We start from the raw sequence: 16565 nt of genomic DNA, 5'->3' as shown, positions 1-16565 counted from the left end.
AATCGTTTTCATCCCATTTAAGAGTTTTCTTTTTTCTAATCTTGGCTCTGCATGAGGTCAGTGAGGGAGAGGATATCTCTAATATGGTCATCTCACAAGCTCCACCCACAAGTTTGCAAGGGGCAGCCAATTAGAATAAAGTTGTGTTAAACAGGATGAGGATGAGTTTAAAAGCATCTTAAACTGGGTCTTTATGCAGCTCATCCTCTGTGCGAAACAAGCCATCTCTTTAAGACTTGCATATTTTAATTCTTCACCCTCTGATACCTTCTTCTGGTCACCCTTGTTTCTCTTTCCCGAACTGGTGTCTGACCTGCTTCCAGAACAAAATGACTGGCTACGCATCAGGTCTAGGTATACCCTTGGAAAAACCTGGAAATTACTCCAGATAGATGTGTAGATAGCCACATCTATATACTGAATTGTCAACCCTGACGATCTAGGGTACTGGGGGAGGTTGTCAGATGTCTTTATGGCAGAAAAGAGTAAAAGCCCACTTTCTTCTGATTGGTTGCCCCTCGCCTGACATCTGAACCTGGTGCTTGTGAGCACCGCTTCCTTCGCTTGCCAGCGTTTTTATTTTGTTAATACCAAATTCAGATGTTGAAAAGAACAAAAACATTAGTTTGTAATCACAAAAGTTTTGCAAGATTCAAATTTGTCAACAGAGCCCCCCCAGATTTATGAAAACAGTGTTTGTATTTTAATAGATGTTTTAAACTTATTAAATCTCACCCCTGACACAAATGTCATATAATGAATAAAAAAAAAAAACTAAGCTGAAAGAGTCCAAAATCCACTATAAATTCAGTTCCCTTTAGCTTTCAAAGCCAAAAATAAAACAATACAGGCCTAAAAAAATTCTGCCGTAACCAAACTTGTAACCAGTAAATTACATTATCTCAGATCCATTCATGCACGCTCTCTGACTGAGTATAATGCAGATTTAACAATGGTTACCTGCTTATTGGAGAGAACAGTAGGTTTAACTTTCACTCACTGGTTGTGTGAAACTGCTTTCATATTTCTGTTAGCAGGCATTCATGTGGGGGAAAAAGGCTGAAACGTCAGCTTAGTTTGAAAAATTTCGTTCTCTGAAAATACAGACGGCAATCTAGTGAAACTTTACTCTGTCACCGTCTGGACTCTGGTCAATGAAAACAGAGCTCTGAAGTTTTATTCTGCTACTGAATAAAAACATTTTCCATCAACAAGTTAAAATTTCAGGTCAATTATCTCAAAATATAGATATTTGAATCAAAATCTTTCCTGGGAATCATTGTTCAAATGTGTTTCTGTGGCAGAAATGAGCTTCCATACAAAACAGTCTGTTTGGCTTTCCTGAAGGAATAAACACAAGATTAAAATTTATTTCACAACCAAAATGGCATTTTTAATTAAAACCCTCCAAACTTGCAGAGTAGTGGGAATATTTTACAAAACCAAATTTTCTGACCACATAACATGGACTTGTTTACACATTTAACAAGTGAAAGGCTGCTGCTTTGATTCCAGCTGAAGACAACCCCAAGGGGATTTGTATCAGGAGGGGCATCTGGTGCAAAACCGTCAATTTAAACTTGCGGAGCGACCCTGCTCCCGAGGAAGCCGCAAAAAGGTTGCTTTTATATGAAAACCCCCTTTATTAAACTTTAGCAACACACAAGAGAAGGAAAAAATAATTTTTGAAGTTATTAAACCTTCATTGATTACTTGTACATAGCCCAAGCTTCAAATAAGTACAGTGTATCGATACTGTGAGCACCCACCACTGTGTACATGACAGAAATGTATAACAGATCCACTTCAGGGGGAGAAAAATAAACATGATTTTGCAGTGGTATCTGTTAGACTCAAAGAAACAAGAAGGTAAAGCCAGTTCCAGGTAAGCATGAAGATTATTAATAAAGCAATTTATTTGCCAAATAAGAATGCCTTTACAGTATATACAGTACATATGACAGCCTGAATACCACCAGGAAAATGCTGGGCAAAACAAAAGTTGACTCCCAGACTGCATGGAAAGAGAACAATCATGACTATTTTTTTGGCATTTTGGTTCGTTTTGAAACACGCAGTGATATATAACGAGGGATTCCTGACCCCCCTGGGCAATTAAATATACACGATGCATTACCTATATAAAACAACAATAATCTGTACACCGTTGTATGGAAAATACGATTGCACAACCCAACAAGTCCCACAGTATGTCTATATCTGAATCCAAGCAAGGCCTTGCTGCTTAATCGTCGATTAAAGAACATAAAGAACTATTTTGGCAACTCCACCACCACTCGACAGACGCTTCCATTCTCGCCGCTGAGGAGGAAGAGCTCTCCCGTGTCGATTTCCCTTGTTTACCAACACATGAAAATGATTATGAGCACTGAAGATCGGAAGACGCTAACGGTATTTACATTGATGGATGAACACGTGGAGGTGCATGGCTTTCTTTACAGTGTGCGCATTAATGGTGAGGTGGTCGAGGTGAAGAAGAAGACCTCAGTTCTGTCGAGGGGACCTCTGAAACCAAAACCATACTCGGGAGGTCCCCTCTCTCCTCCAGCACCGTATGTCCCACATTGAGCTCGGCTTTACCTTCCTCCTCCACTCCCTCGGATCTCACTCCTGTTCCTCCTCGTCCTCCTCCTGGAGCTCCTCAATGGCATCCATCTGATTCCTGGAGCACACCTCGCTCATGGGGGCCGAGTTCTCGCCCTCCACCACCAGCTCGTTGGACATCTCGTTTTTCTGTGGACAAAGCAGACGGGGGAAATGGAAACAAAATCGTTGCTGTGCTGAATCAAATGAGTAAAAATGAAGCCACTGTGAGTCCAGAGGTTACAAAATCCATCCAGCAGCACCTCTAAAGTCACTAATTAACACCTTACATCTCTGTTTAATCTGGATAAAAACCGTGTAAAAAAGCAGTTTGCAGGTTTGTGCCTGATTATTTCTTGGCTGAGCACAATGATTTCACCATGAAGCTGCCTGGCTCAAACACCAGGAGGGCACAGCGTTTTAGCCAAGAAACACCACGGCCTTCTGGCTATGATCTCAGCCTGTTATGTTATCCAATTAGGTGTTTTTGTGCGGATTAATGAGCTGTAAGGTGTTAATCAGAGAGCTTTAGCCTTACTTGTAGGCAGATTTAGTTTCCTTTAAACAGGGAAAGACCAACTTTCCTTTATGTCTTCATGCAAAGCCAGGCTGACTACTGATTCATATTGAGTAGAAAAATACGATGCACCATCCATGAAACGCAAAGATAAATATTCCTTTAAAATAAAAAGCAAAGCTGGAGATTGTTTATTTGCCTAAAATGGAAGAAACGCCATGTTTTCAGATACTTTTTTTTTTTAATACAACATGAACACTGTGCAGCTTGCTGCTTCAACAGGATGCCGGGAGTAACAAGGTTGTTCATCTGAAACCGGCTGTCCTTACAAATTAACATTTTCCTAAAATAAACAAAGAGAATGTTATATTTCTGACAATCAGAGAGGTGTGGTCACAGAATAGCAAGTACAAGTTTATTAAAGCTGTACCGTTTTCAATTTTACTTTTTTTTTTTTTTTTTAAAAACAAACAGAACATTAAAGGTGACACTTTATGATGATGTCAACTTGATATATATTTTTTTTAATTCTAGAATTCTGCTAGAGGAGCTTTGCATAACTTACAGCTCAAAATAATCCTTCATAATAATCATGCTGTTAGTTCGACTTGTCTGTCGTTTTAGCTCCTCCTCCTTTGTGCAAGCTTTCTACTGGTTGGCTGCTCCTTGTAAACAGAAACATTAAACAGTGGCCGGGAGTTCTGTACCTGAGGTGACTGTATTAGACTCGGTCACAAAGGCCTACAAACCGTGACCCTCGGTGACCTTCGTTGCTATGGAAAAAAAATTCCCTGACAGGTCACAAATCACAAAGAGTGCTTCTGCACTAAAAACCTCCTTGGACTGCTTTGGTAGTGAAACCATTCACCTTCAAATTAAAAGCTGAGCTTGACCTGCAACCAGTAAACTTTTATTTTGAAAGCAAACTTTGTTTCCAATTTGTATTGGACTTCACAGTTTCAATTTAATTTGTTGCTTTAAAGTAAAAAAAAAAAAATTTATATTTTGAGGAAATGCAATTTTCAAAATTAGAGATAAAATCCAAACAATCCGATGATCTCTTATGACCAATCACTCATCATCCTGTTAATACTCCGGTTTAACAGGAGGGCAGTGCGTTTGCAGACGTGTTGCTATCTTCCCAACAAACCACGGGCCACTCTGGTGTTTTAGTGACCAAAGCAATGACAAGGAGGATATATATTTTTTTGTGTAGCGCCGTCTTTGCCAGAAGCCACTTGCCAACTGGTCTGGGAATTCAACCTGTGGTTGCTAACTAATCTCTAGGAGTGCAAGACTGAAGCCTGAGGGATGGCCACTGTCACTGACCTCACAGAGATCAGTCTGAAGCCTGAGCTTGTGGTTCACCAACATGTTATTTCAAACTTTGGCCAAGTTTCACGTGAGCATCCACCAGTAATCCACCAGTAATGAGAGAAAGCTAGGAGAAGCATAGCAGGTCCACTTTAAGCCCATGCACAGGGATAAATAAAAATGCCCAAGCCTTCTCCTCGCATGTGTGCTTTGATGGAAGGATAATGACTAAACAGGAAAATTATAATTAGTGAGGCACACGCCGTCTGTTCACAGACCCATAAAGAGCGAAAAGAAAAAAAAAAAAAAAAAAAGAAAACGCAAAAAGAGGTGTGTACTCATGTTTAGAATGACCTCAGTCCAGGTGTTCTCACCTGTTGTCGATAAACATAGCAGGCTGCTATAGCAACCATTGTGGACTCCCCTATGAAACCAGCGAGGAGGGATCCGACCCCGAGTGTGGCCCCGTGAACCCTGAAACACACACAAAAAAGGAGCAGATCAAGTTTTGAACACCGTGAACTAAACATGGACCGGTGCGGACGTGAATTTGCCCGTCAGGAGTAAAAAGTGAGAAACCGCAGCTACGTATTGCATAACTGTAATCCTGACTCACAGCGCTGACCTCTGTGAACCTCTCAGTGCTCTCTGAAGTGGCAGCTTACCCCATATAAGGCAGCACAACTAGACTGGTGATGAGGACAATGATGCGCAGAACCGAGCTGGGGGCCAGCACAAAGGTCTTTTTCAGGGTCATGAGCCATCCAGTCAAATGAGCCCGAACAGTCACTGCAAACACACAGAAAACAGAAACACTGCCTCACTTGTCCGAACGAAACACCAGTACAAACCACAGCTGGAAGCAAAAGTGAAGCTGAAAGAGAAAAAAAAGGTACGTCTTACCTGGCAGGGGAAAAAAGGAGAAAATCCTGAGTGGGACCACGCACAGCTTAGCGAAACTATCCTCCACTCCAATTACATCAACCAGGATCTTCTCTGACACATGAGGACTCCAAAACACCACAAAGCAAAGCTGTGCAGGAAACGAACAAAGACTAAATTAATTTATCCCCCGCTATGCCTCATTAGATTTCATTAGTTCATTATCTCGAAGGGCTTCGGACCGGACGCGGGCCCCTTTGAAGCTCCTACAAAACAAGCGAGCGAGCGAACGCATGATGGACGGCGTTATTGTTCCTAGAAGGCGTTTCCGAAGCACGTGCAACATTACTGTAGCCATCTCAAAGCAATTACCCTGCGAGCGGAGCATTAATAGTGTTAAACAGGACAGCAAACTGATCTGAACATGAATAATACATCGCTTTGTTTCGAATTGTAAAAACAGTTTCTCTGCACGCCGCACTTGGACTTAGATCAGAGGGGCTCTTCTATAAAGAGAGATTAATGAGTGAGGGAGGTATGTTGAGCCTAAAGCTAGAGTATTCAGTGTCACAACACAAGCGCTCTCTTTAATGTGGCAGGTCATCACAGCTAATGCTGAACACATACCGTGGTCTGGGAACAGGTCGTGTGCGTTCAGCGATTCTTTCAGCTTAAAGCATGCCTTAAAGGTCATGCAGATTGCAACGTGCAACCGGTTGAGCTGAATCCAAGTCACGCCAGAAGGATGCTGCACAGTGCAGAAAAATGCACTGCACAGTCAAATGAATTCACATGCAGAAAATAAAGATTTTTTATGCTCAGTTCCTCCCCTTTTATGTGAGCGTGCTCAGAGCCCGAAACAGGAAGACTGGGTTAACAGAGAAAGCTGATAACAGGTTATCACGCCCGTAGTTATCGCTGACTGGGTTTTTTTATGTTTTGTCTAAAAAGTCTGACCTTGTCAAATTTGCTTCATAGCTCATCCCTCTGGAGTTCCCGGAGATGCATTCATGTTTTGACTAACCAACAGCCACTCTCCATTTGTTACCAACTACAAGTACTTGCCGTCCTCCAGCTGTTTTTCAGGATTCCTGAAATGTCTCAACTTGGAACAAAACACTGATGATCTGATCATCTGACAACCAGCATGTAAATAAAATGCACTCGATCACCTGGTGTCATATTTAATCATCCTCACTTGCTGAGTCTACTCTCAGCCTTATGCAAAGCACCCAGACCTTCCAGAAGTCCTCGCTCACCTCTACTTGCTTTGCTGCTGCTTTGTGTAACTACTTCCTGTCACATGCTGTCACCCTAGCCCTCTCTGAAACCTGAATAAGTAGAGAACAGACTATTAATTCTGCTGGGCATTCCAGCTTCCTCGTACACAAATTTGGCCTTGCTGGGTGAGGCGGTGATCCACACTTTGAAACAGTTGACAAATGGAAAGCAGAATGATATAATCACACACAATAAATATCTCCAGTAGGGCTCAATCCCCACAGAGTTCACCAACAGGTGAAAACTGTAATCTAATTCAGGGTCATGAGAAGTCCTGATATGAGGTGCCCTCTGAACAGGCTGCCAGATTGTCACAGACCTAACACACCATCTTATCACTCTAAACTAGTCTCAACAGATAAATGTAAAATGCAACACCAGCTGAAAAACCCCCCCCACCTGTTACTGCTCTAGTTTTCATCGCACTGTAAACCTGCCTCTAGCTCAGCACCCATCGACCCAGATTCTCTCGTTCAGGTCTCTCTTATGCCATCTAATCTGAAAATGAATGATGACTAATCCCACCGTCACAGAGATGCAGCGAACTCTGGGTTTAAACTCCAGTCCTGTGTGGTGCACTCTGTGGTGGAACCAGAAGTTTACATATTACATTATTAATACTACATAGCCAGGATGTTAAACATGCAGTGCAGCGGATGGCTGTGAAAACTGAAGAAGGAGGGAGGATGACTCTTTTTTTTCCCCTTCTAACTTAGTGAATAAAAAAAGGTACTCATTGTTACTTCTTCTTACCAAAACTAGTGTTTACTCTTTTTAGGCACTGAAAATTACACCTCCAGATTCAGAAGAATTACACAGTAAATGTTGTGAAATTATACCCCAAGTTGCCGACTGGATTATAAAGTCCTAACTTTTTACACGCGAAAGGCGCTCAGTCTGGAGGCTTTTAAATTAAAGTTATAAGGCAACAATTTTATAATTTAGTTCGGTTCTGTGGTCGATGATAATTGCTCTCAATCGGCAGCATTTGACTCAGCTCATTTATGGCAAGGAACGAGTAAAAAGTCACTTTTCTGTTCACTGGCATGTTGAATGGAGCCTTTCAGAGTCAGTCATGATATTTGTCCCTACACACCTTCACAAAAATTAAAAACTGTCAAAAGTGCAAGATTGAATTGATTTTCTTGCCCAGTAAAAACACTTCAAATAGTAAAAAAACAACACCACCTGATGTTCCAGCAGTTGTGATCGCTCAAACCTGCCACTAGCTCAGCACCCACCTACCCAGATTCTCCCACTCAGGTCTTTCTCATGCAGGCTAATCTGAAAATGAATGACGACTAATCCCACCATCACTGCAACCAGACCACTTTATTTAAATCACTGTTTATCTATGCATCACTTTAAGCCTGTGGCTCACCATCATGGTGCTTTTCTTTGATTAATGGTCGTTTGGGTTGGAGACATAGTAAGACACAATGCTCTGCAGTAGGGCTGCCACGATTAGTCGACTAGTCACGATTATGTCGACTATTAAAATCGTCGACGACTAATTTAATAGTCGACGCATCGTTTGAAGCTTTGTAAGATCACAAAGGACGCAGGAATGAGTAGTAGGATTTAAGAGTGTAATAACGGACTGAAACAGAAGATGGCAGCACTGCATGTCCAAGGATGCCAGCTGCCGTTAAACCCCGAAGAAGAAGAAGCTGTGTCCCAGAATTCATAGCGCAGCCCAGCGCAGTTGTCAACAATGGCGGCAGCTAGTTAGTTTTAACTTTACTCTTATTATTCTTTCTGGGTCACAAAATAAACGTTTAACATATTTTCAGGCGAGAATGTAGCTGTGTAAACCTCAAATATCTGCTCAGTTTATCAAGACACCACATATTTTCAAAAGCGCTCCGACGTTTTCGGAGACGTCTGTTACCCACTAGCTCGTTAGCTAGGCGGGGGCAAGGCTAACTAGAGCCGTGAGAACACCGGACTCCCGGCAAATCGTTTTCAAACCCACCGCCGTCTTTCGCTAGTCAGGTTAAACATATATATAAGTCACTTAGATAACTTAAATGTTATTGTTTGGCTTTTTTCAGTATTTTATTTGTTCCTGAGTAAATCGGTTTGGCTGAGATTAAAGGTATAGTTTTTGCACAGCTAAAACTGTCAAGCAGACAGCTGATTATCAGAAGTGTGAGAAGCTGGAGAATATACTCCGGTGTCCTGTTATATTTTAGAAAGCAAGGAGTTTATTAAACTTCACCGAAACAATCTGCAAATTTCATTAAAAATTAATAAACTACCATCTTGTCTTTATTTTTAGTTAGCACAAACACTTCAAGCTGTAAGCTAATGATAGTTATATAAGACCAGATGCTGCTGGTGCAATAAGCTGTACGTCCAATGGATGATGATCTGATTAGTCGACTAATCGCAAAAATAATCGGTGACTAGTCGACTATCAAAATAATCGTTTGTGGCAGCCCTACTCTGCAGTATTTTCAACATCGCAGGAAGTTTCAGATTTCTGATCCTCTGAACCAAAGTTTGGGTGAGGATTACTTCTTTTGATGATTTCACCTGGCGTCGCCTCACCAGTTATCATTACTTTAGCTAAAAAAATTTGAGGCGAGCAATTTATCTGGCCCGAGCGAAGCCGCCAATCTCCCCTGACTCAACCGTGGTTACTCTAAACAAGGTGAGACACCCCAGCAAGGTCTGTTTGCATAAGATTTAATTATCCGTTACGTAAGGTTAGTCACTCCCCTCCTCAGATACGCCTCGTCTACCTCCTCCAGTTGTTTTCACTCTGCTGCATTTCCTGCATGCGTAATTAATACAAGTCAGAGCATGAGGGCTTGTTTTCGACACAGCACCTATCTGCCTGTGGTGCTTTGCCGAACACACACCCTCACATAGAGGTTTACAGCTCTGGGATTCCACATCTGGTGTGCCATTCTTCTCCTCCTCTTTCTCCTCCTTAAAAAAGACCCAACCTTTGCCACAAACTTCCTGTTTTTCTTATTCAAGCTGTTAGGACAGCTAACTGAAGAAAAAGCTCATTCTCACTCGTCGCATTAATACCGAACAGAAGGCGAATATGATCAGGAAGAGCGTTTTTGCCGATTTAAAGGCATAACTGTCCAAACATTTAGCAGAGAAACAAAAACAGTGCGCAGCAGCGTGCATAATGACGCAGGAGCACTCATTATTTAGCAGAAAAGCATACCTGCAAGGGGCTTTTGAAATGTGTTAAATGACATGTTTTATGTGAATGCCCATTTTGTGATGCTCTTAAAACTTGGGTGGGACTGGGACAAAAAAATAAATAAATATAGGCCCTTAGCCTGCTCACAAATTCCACCCTAATGTGTCTCCCTGCAACCTGAAACCAAGACGGCACAGCGAAGGAAGAGTACATATGAGTCATTAAAAAGTCGATCACTTAGAACCTTAGTACAGAGCAAACAGGGTTAGAGACATGCAAAAGCCATGTTGAACATGTTTGTGCAGAACACTGAACCAGTTTTGTTGGTCATGTTGGTCTGACTGACAGCATCTTTAACCTGAGGCAAGATTAAAAGTAGGCAAACAAGGCAGGCGGCTGCCAAAAAAACAAAAACGCAAAGGTTAGTGATGTTTGCACTCTCACATTCAAGATTAGTCTTTGAAAGACAAACATCAGGAAATGCTGCCAAACAGATTTGCATGTTTTCCATGTGTGAAACAGGAATACCTGGCTTGGGCTAGGGGCTTTTTTTGTCAGATGTCAGATCAGCAAACAGCACCTCACACACTGGAACTCAATACAAGCTATCAGTTAGAAATGTGAGGCAACACGTTTAAGTAATAGTGGGGCTAAATTACAGCAACCTGACACAAAAGTTGTCCAATTTTCTCAAATTTTGGCACAACACACCAACACATGCAGAGCTTTCAGCTTATAGCTCTTTGTAAACCTTCCTGTTGGTGGAAAAAAAAAATTCTGTCTTACTGTGTCATCTTTGCCATTTTTCATATATTTAAGTTAAAGCACCGGAATAAATGATGTTTCGTGAAAAGCTGCTAGTAACAAAATCTAGCATTGGTTGTTTGCCAAGCGGTCTGTTATGTCTAGACACAACAAGTTTGTGGAGTTTGGTGCCTTTTCCTGCTTGACTGATTTATAGCTAAGTGTCAAGTGGCTTAACATTCCTGTGAAAATGGTCAGGTACAAGGACTGGACTGAAAATGATTTTTTTTAAAAAATAAAAAAATTGCAGCCAATGTCCAAAAAAAAAAAACAAACAAAAAACCTTCTGGCAAAATTACAAGTCTGGCTCCTTGGAAGCAAATTACGATGAAGTGAGGGGTGGCTCAAGACTCCGCATAAAAAAAGAAAGAAAGATCTTACCGTGAGTGACAGCGCCAGACAGCAGAATGTAAACTTCTTAATATGCGACTTGGTGACAAGGCTGCCAGCGTTCAGCTTGTTGCTGGGATTATTCTACAAGTGAGAGAAGCTCATTAGTGTTCTAGACAAAAAGCAGACTTATTTCTACTGTAAACACTAGCAGGGACAGTCTGAGAATACCTTGTCAAAGGCTGGGTATACTGCTCTCAGTTCAGTCAGCCAACCGTAGGGCATGTGGCCTACCGGGTATGTGGCTGTGAGCACAGCAACGGCCTGGAATGACAAAGACACGACAGCTAGAAGTCATCAGCACATCGGCGCTAGTGCTGAAAATACCACCCGCGCCACACAAGCGGCTAAATTAATGATAGAGGCCTAACAATAGCCGACGCGAGAGGAGCACATGCGTCTCTCACTTTCCCAGCAGCGTTCGGGTTTTGAAAAAGTTTGCGACCGGCCTTGAGCTTGTTATTGTGTCCCGAACAACAATGGGCAGCGAACAGTACAGCCATGGAGGAATGTTTTCACTCAGTGTTATGAAGCCCTCAGTTTCACATGTACATGGTGAATCACCCAAACCACTGGCAGCCAGTGTTGTCAATGATTTCCAGTTCATTCTGGTAAACAGCTTTGTATTGTCTCTAGTAGTTGGGGATCTCTGTAAGCCAGAAAGCTCCAGAGGGAGTTTGTTAGCTTTACATCTGCAGTAACTTGAGGGGGGGGGGGGGATTAGACTGCGAAAGTCTCTCTTTACGATCCTGTGAAAGCATCGCAACAATTAGCATAGAATAGCATATGAAGCAGTTTGCAGCAAGTTCGTAATTAAAAGAAATACAATAAACACGAGTGATACGCTCACCTCTGTGGCATCACTGGTGCCCTTGAGGTCACGAGACACAAAGAGGTTGACGATGGGTCGACTGATGCGCTGAGTGGCCAGGATGAGGGCGAGAGGCCACCAGAAACTCAGCATCTTTTTGATGGTGGCGTCGCCCTGCAGGGACAGAGAGAGGAGACGTGCTTGAGACTAGTTTTGTTATTACGAAACATGCAAAAAAAAAAAAAAAAAAAGTCAGCACATACCCCCACGTCAAGCCCGCTGGAGTCCGGGATGTTGTCGTGGATGTTGCAGTAGTAACCCAGCCCGACGATGCTGAAACGAACCAAAGCACCCATATACAGCGAAAGTATCGGGATGAGTAAGGGCTCCACACATTCCAGGTTACTGTGCAGGAGAATGGCCACGAAGACGATCTGCGGGAGAGGAGAGCGATCACGTAACACGCTCACGGGTGAATTAAAGTTTGATTGAAAGCGAACGCGGGTGTGTCTCGTCACCTGAGCCACCACGTCAGAGATGGATGCAGAGCCGACGATAACGCTGTACTTGTGCTTCAGAAGGATCCCTGCGTGAATCCATGCCTTCAAACAATAAAGAGAGGTCAGCTCGAGACGCAAAGCGGCATTTTGCCCATTTTTCTGATCGCAGCCTGATCGTATATTGGTGTGTTGTAGAAAACAAAACAGAGTTGATTAAAACCCGCCTGGTACGTTTAAACCAATGCTTACCATTGCATCCAACAAAGGGAACGCAGCCAGGTACAAGAAGGCCTTCCTTGTCTTGTGCCCCACAGATTCATCCACATGGTGGAGCTTATTAATAATGTAGTATCCTAAATCTGTGTATGCTGCAGGAGAAAAGGGGAAGGGGGCCACAGGTGGGTGAGAAGAGGTTAATGAGAAGATTTCTTCCCACGCTCGATTGTTTTGTGAAAGCTGCAGTAATGAACTCTTTAGGTCTGGCGCGTACAGACACACAAACACCAAAACGTTGCATTTTTAGGATGCGGTTTAAACACTGTCATCAGGCGTTCACAAACAACCCTTAAACACACCTATCAAGATATGCAGGATGAATGCGATGGCCCCGGCCGCCACCATGCAGAACACAGCCTTCCTCCGGTCCCGCTTGCTGTTGACAAACACCAAGCCCACATTCTTAAAGTCGCTCATTGGGCCGGTGAAGAACTTCATCAGGGAGTAGGCCAGACCGTAGCTGGCCAGCATTTCCACTGCATCCTCTTTGACTGTGGCTATGCCCCTGTTGAGGGCCTGGAAAAGATATGGCATGGAGGGAGGGAGGGGAGAGGAGAGGAAGAGGTGAGACAGCACGTGAGGCATGACCAGCCCGCATGAGCGTGACTTGGTCTAACTTTATCTCTAGCCAGACAGCACCACAGCCCTTAACAGTCCTTCAATAAAAAAAAAAAATTGTTTTAAAAAGTAAAACACACAGAGGAATATGTGCCTGTCCTTTACAAGCGATCACACACAGTCACCCTGAGAAAACACAACTACAGCTGCTTTCTCTTTTTGCAGGACTCTGTGCTATTTACAGAGCCATTACATAAGCTTAATCCTGACATCTCCAAGCCTCTATGTGCGTGTGTGTGTGTTTTTAATTCTCACACTATCTGCACAGGCTCTCTGGGGTAAAAAGCAGCCATGAGATCACTCATTTGGCTAAGAAAGGACAGGAAATGTCCAGACAGGAAATATGACAATTAAAGGAAAATGTTGGGTGCGTTTTAATCCGTTCTCTATCATCTGCAAGTGGATCAGATTGGTAAATGGTAAATGGCCTGTATTTATATAGCGCTTTACTAGTCCCTAAGGACCCCAAAGCGCTTTACATATCCAGTCATCCACCCATTCACACACACATTCACACACTGGTGATGGCAAGCTACATTGTAGCCACAGCCACCCTGGGGCGCACTGACAGAGACGAGGCTGCCGGACACTGGCGCCACCAGGCCCTCTGACCACCACCAGTAGGCAACGGGTGAAGACTGTCCAAGCCGGGGCTCGAACCGGCAACCTTCCGATTACAAGGCGAACTCCTAACTCTTGAGCCACGATCGCCCCGATTGACTGATAAATGACAGGAAAGAGGCGTGCTGTTAATAACACTGACAGCTCAGTGCGTTTCACGGCAGCAATGGCGACATTGTTTGTTTTTTTCCAGAATAAAAAAAGGAAGAAGAAAAAAAACATCAGGCCCTTCGTGTGGGTGAGAGATCCGCCTCTTTTGCTAAATAATGTACATAAACCTAATGGATGTCTCGACAGTCACATACACGACACCCCTCACGGCTAAGCTAGCCGCAGTTGAAGCCCCAAACCAGGGGGACTAAACGAGACTCGAAATGACTGGTGTCAGCTCGGGGAAGCGGTCGGTGTTTTCTGGGGCCATTTAAAAAAAACGCTAAATAAATAAAAGATGCTAGTTGACACACCGAAGCACTCTCCCCGTCACAGCGGCGGAGTAATAAAACGGCCGTTAGCCGCCGCTAGCGAAGCCAAAGCTGCGGTGCCGTGAGTCTTCCTACCCCCCTCCCCTCCCGTAACCTGAAAACAAGCCAGCCGGAGCCGTTACCTGTTCTCCGAGGTCGATGGCAACATTGGTGATAGCCAAAGGCACCAAAAAGCGGATGAGAGGCCAGTAAGGGCTGAGAGATGGAAACTCCACCATAGTACAAGCCGGGATGACAGAGCGAGGGGCATCTGCCTCGGTCGATGAGGAGGAAAAAGAAGAAGATTAGCGGCGAGGAGAGGCAGTCGGAGCACCTGTGTTTCTGCCGTCGGAGGGGGGGTTAAGTGGGGCAGCGGCGGCGGGAGGAGCCGGGGCGCTCCGGTAGCGGCTGCGCTTCACGAGGTTGTGGTGCTGCTAAGAGGATCCGAAGGTCAATGGAAATCTCACACCGGCGCATCTTCCTTGCAAATCGTCATCATCAAGGGGGTGGAGAGGAGAGGGGAGACGCGAGGTGACATCAAACAAAAAAAGGAGGGGACTGGGACGAACCGAGGTGGAGATTCGGATTTTTTTTTTTTTTTTTTTTAAAAAGAAGGACACGCGATAATCCGGAGCAGCTCGGCTGGATTATCAGTTTCCGACAGCGTCGTGTTTGATTTCACTGCGCCTGAGCTGGGGCAGTCCGGCTGCTTTTCGACCCTCCCAGAGGCTGGAACCCACTGCTGCCCGCACGTGGGCCTGGCATCCCGGCCGTGACGTCACCGCCAAGTATAAATCTGGCTTTTTATGACAGCGGAGCACGCGACACACAGGAGAGCTAGCAGCAGGGGGTGGTTCGGTAGAGATGAATAATCAGTTCACAACCGTAAAAGAAAGTAAATCTAACTGGGCTCTGGAGGGCAATCACATAGTAAAGCAATCATATACACCTACGCATGTCAGGTGTATCTCCACGAGGAGAGTTTGGTCTCATAAATCCTTCTATGTTGCACATTAAACCTGCTTTGAAGACACTTAGGTTTACGCAGCATAAACGGGTAAACGTACAAAGACATACACTGCCACCTGCTGGACAAAGACATTTTAATGTGCAACTGGATGAACAGGGGTGTACCAACAGCATTCTCATGGGGTGCCACTGGCTCACTGTGTAATATATGGGATGATAATATTAATCGAATATGGTGTTTGCAAACGTAGTCAACATTTGATTCTATTTAATGCACTATCCAGTAGCTAATTAGCAATTTGTTAGTTGTATGATCTGTTGTAGTGTCTAAATATGATTCAAAACAAATAATCACATATAAATTCAATATAATACACTCACTTTCAGAGTGGACCCTTTAGTTACCAAACGTGAGTCCAAGCTTGATCATGTTCAGCAGAATTTTACAGACAAGTTAATGAGCAATTTGTGACAAAACTGATAAGAGGGGAAACATTCCTCTAAACCAGGGGTGTGAAACTTAAGGCTCAGGGACCAGAATAGACTCAGCTAATGGTCCAATCCAGCCCACTGGATCGCTCTGGAAAATGTGAAGAAGAACCCGTCTCGAATGCCAGTCGTACTATACCAAAGTCATTAACTGATTATTTCTTTATAACACCAAAAACTATATATATTCTCTGCTCAGTCTGAACAATGAACTTTCATGAATTTTATCTGTAGTTTTAAATAAAAAATAATCTCTCACTGCAGGATTAAAGCAATAAAAATATGAATGAATCAATATTTGTTATCCAGTAAAATACTGCATATGGTTCTGTGTAAGGAATACCTTTACACACACTCTCTCTCTCTCTCTCTCTCTCTCTCTCTCTCTCTCTCTCTCTCTCTCTCAGATAAAACTGAGGTTATTGTATTCGGCCCTGAAAATCTTAGAAATATGGTATCTAACCAGATTCTTACTCTGGATGGCATTACCTTGGCCTTCAGTAACACTGTGAGGAACCTTGGAGTCATTTTTGACCAGCATATGTCCTTCAATGCAGCTATTAAAGAAATGTGTAGGACTGCTTTCTTCCATTTGCGCAACATCTCTAAAATTAGAAAAATCCTGTCTCAGAGTGATGCTGAAAAACTAGTTCATGCATTTATTACTTCAAGGCTGGATTATTGCAATTCATTATTATCAGGATGTCCTAAAAACTCCCTGAAAAGTCTTCAGTTAATCCAAAATGCTGCAGCAAGAGTGCTGACAAGGACTAGAAAGAGAGAGCAGATTTCTCCTGTTTTGGCTTCCCTTCATTGGCTTCCTGTTAAATCCAGAATTGAATTCAAAATCCTGCTCCTCACA

General features: G+C 43.3%; 1 protein-coding gene across 2 annotated transcripts; it reads right to left on the bottom strand.

Annotated features, from left to right (window-relative positions):
* Positions 1 to 1892: 1892 nt before the first annotated feature.
* On the bottom strand, positions 1893 to 15097 carry ankha (ANKH inorganic pyrophosphate transport regulator a). Of its 2 annotated transcripts, XM_082546612.1 has the most exons (12): positions 14389 to 15082; positions 12845 to 13061; positions 12519 to 12637; positions 12288 to 12371; positions 12033 to 12203; positions 11809 to 11943; positions 11130 to 11222; positions 10950 to 11042; positions 5339 to 5468; positions 5101 to 5224; positions 4810 to 4909; positions 1893 to 2754 (listed from the first exon to the last, which is right to left on the bottom strand). In XM_082546612.1, exons 1-12 carry the CDS (start codon positions 14482 to 14484, stop codon positions 2626 to 2628), a joined length of 1491 nt encoding a protein of 496 aa, XP_082402738.1. In that variant the 5' UTR covers positions 14485 to 15082; the 3' UTR covers positions 1893 to 2625. The 2 variants fall into 2 exon arrangements, with proteins under 2 accessions (XP_082402738.1, XP_082402737.1); XM_082546611.1 differs by having other exon boundaries at positions 12033 to 12371; positions 14389 to 15097.
* Positions 15098 to 16565: the final 1468 nt, after the last annotated feature.

Source organism: Aulonocara stuartgranti, assembly GCF_965226115.1.
Source record: "Aulonocara stuartgranti genome assembly, chromosome: 9".
Lineage (NCBI taxonomy): Eukaryota > Metazoa > Chordata > Actinopteri > Cichliformes > Cichlidae > Aulonocara > Aulonocara stuartgranti.
Note: the sequence above shows the minus strand (reverse complement) of the source record. Positions and strands in the feature narration are given on the sequence as shown.

What these genes read in the sequence shown, in the direction of transcription:
- ankha (XM_082546611.1), bottom strand. Translation starts at nt 14,484, where the DNA reads ATGGTGGAGTTTCCATCTCTCAGCCCTTACTGGCCTCTCATCCGCTTT. An exon ending in TATACCCAGCCTTTGACAAG is followed by an intron (nt 11,043 to 11,129) that starts GTATTCTCAGAC and finishes TCTCACTTGTAG; the next exon opens with AATAATCCCAGCAACAAGCT. An exon ending in GCTATGTTTATCGACAACAG is followed by an intron (nt 2,755 to 4,809) that starts GTGAGAACACCT and finishes CTTTGTCCACAG; the next exon opens with AAAAACGAGATGTCCAACGA.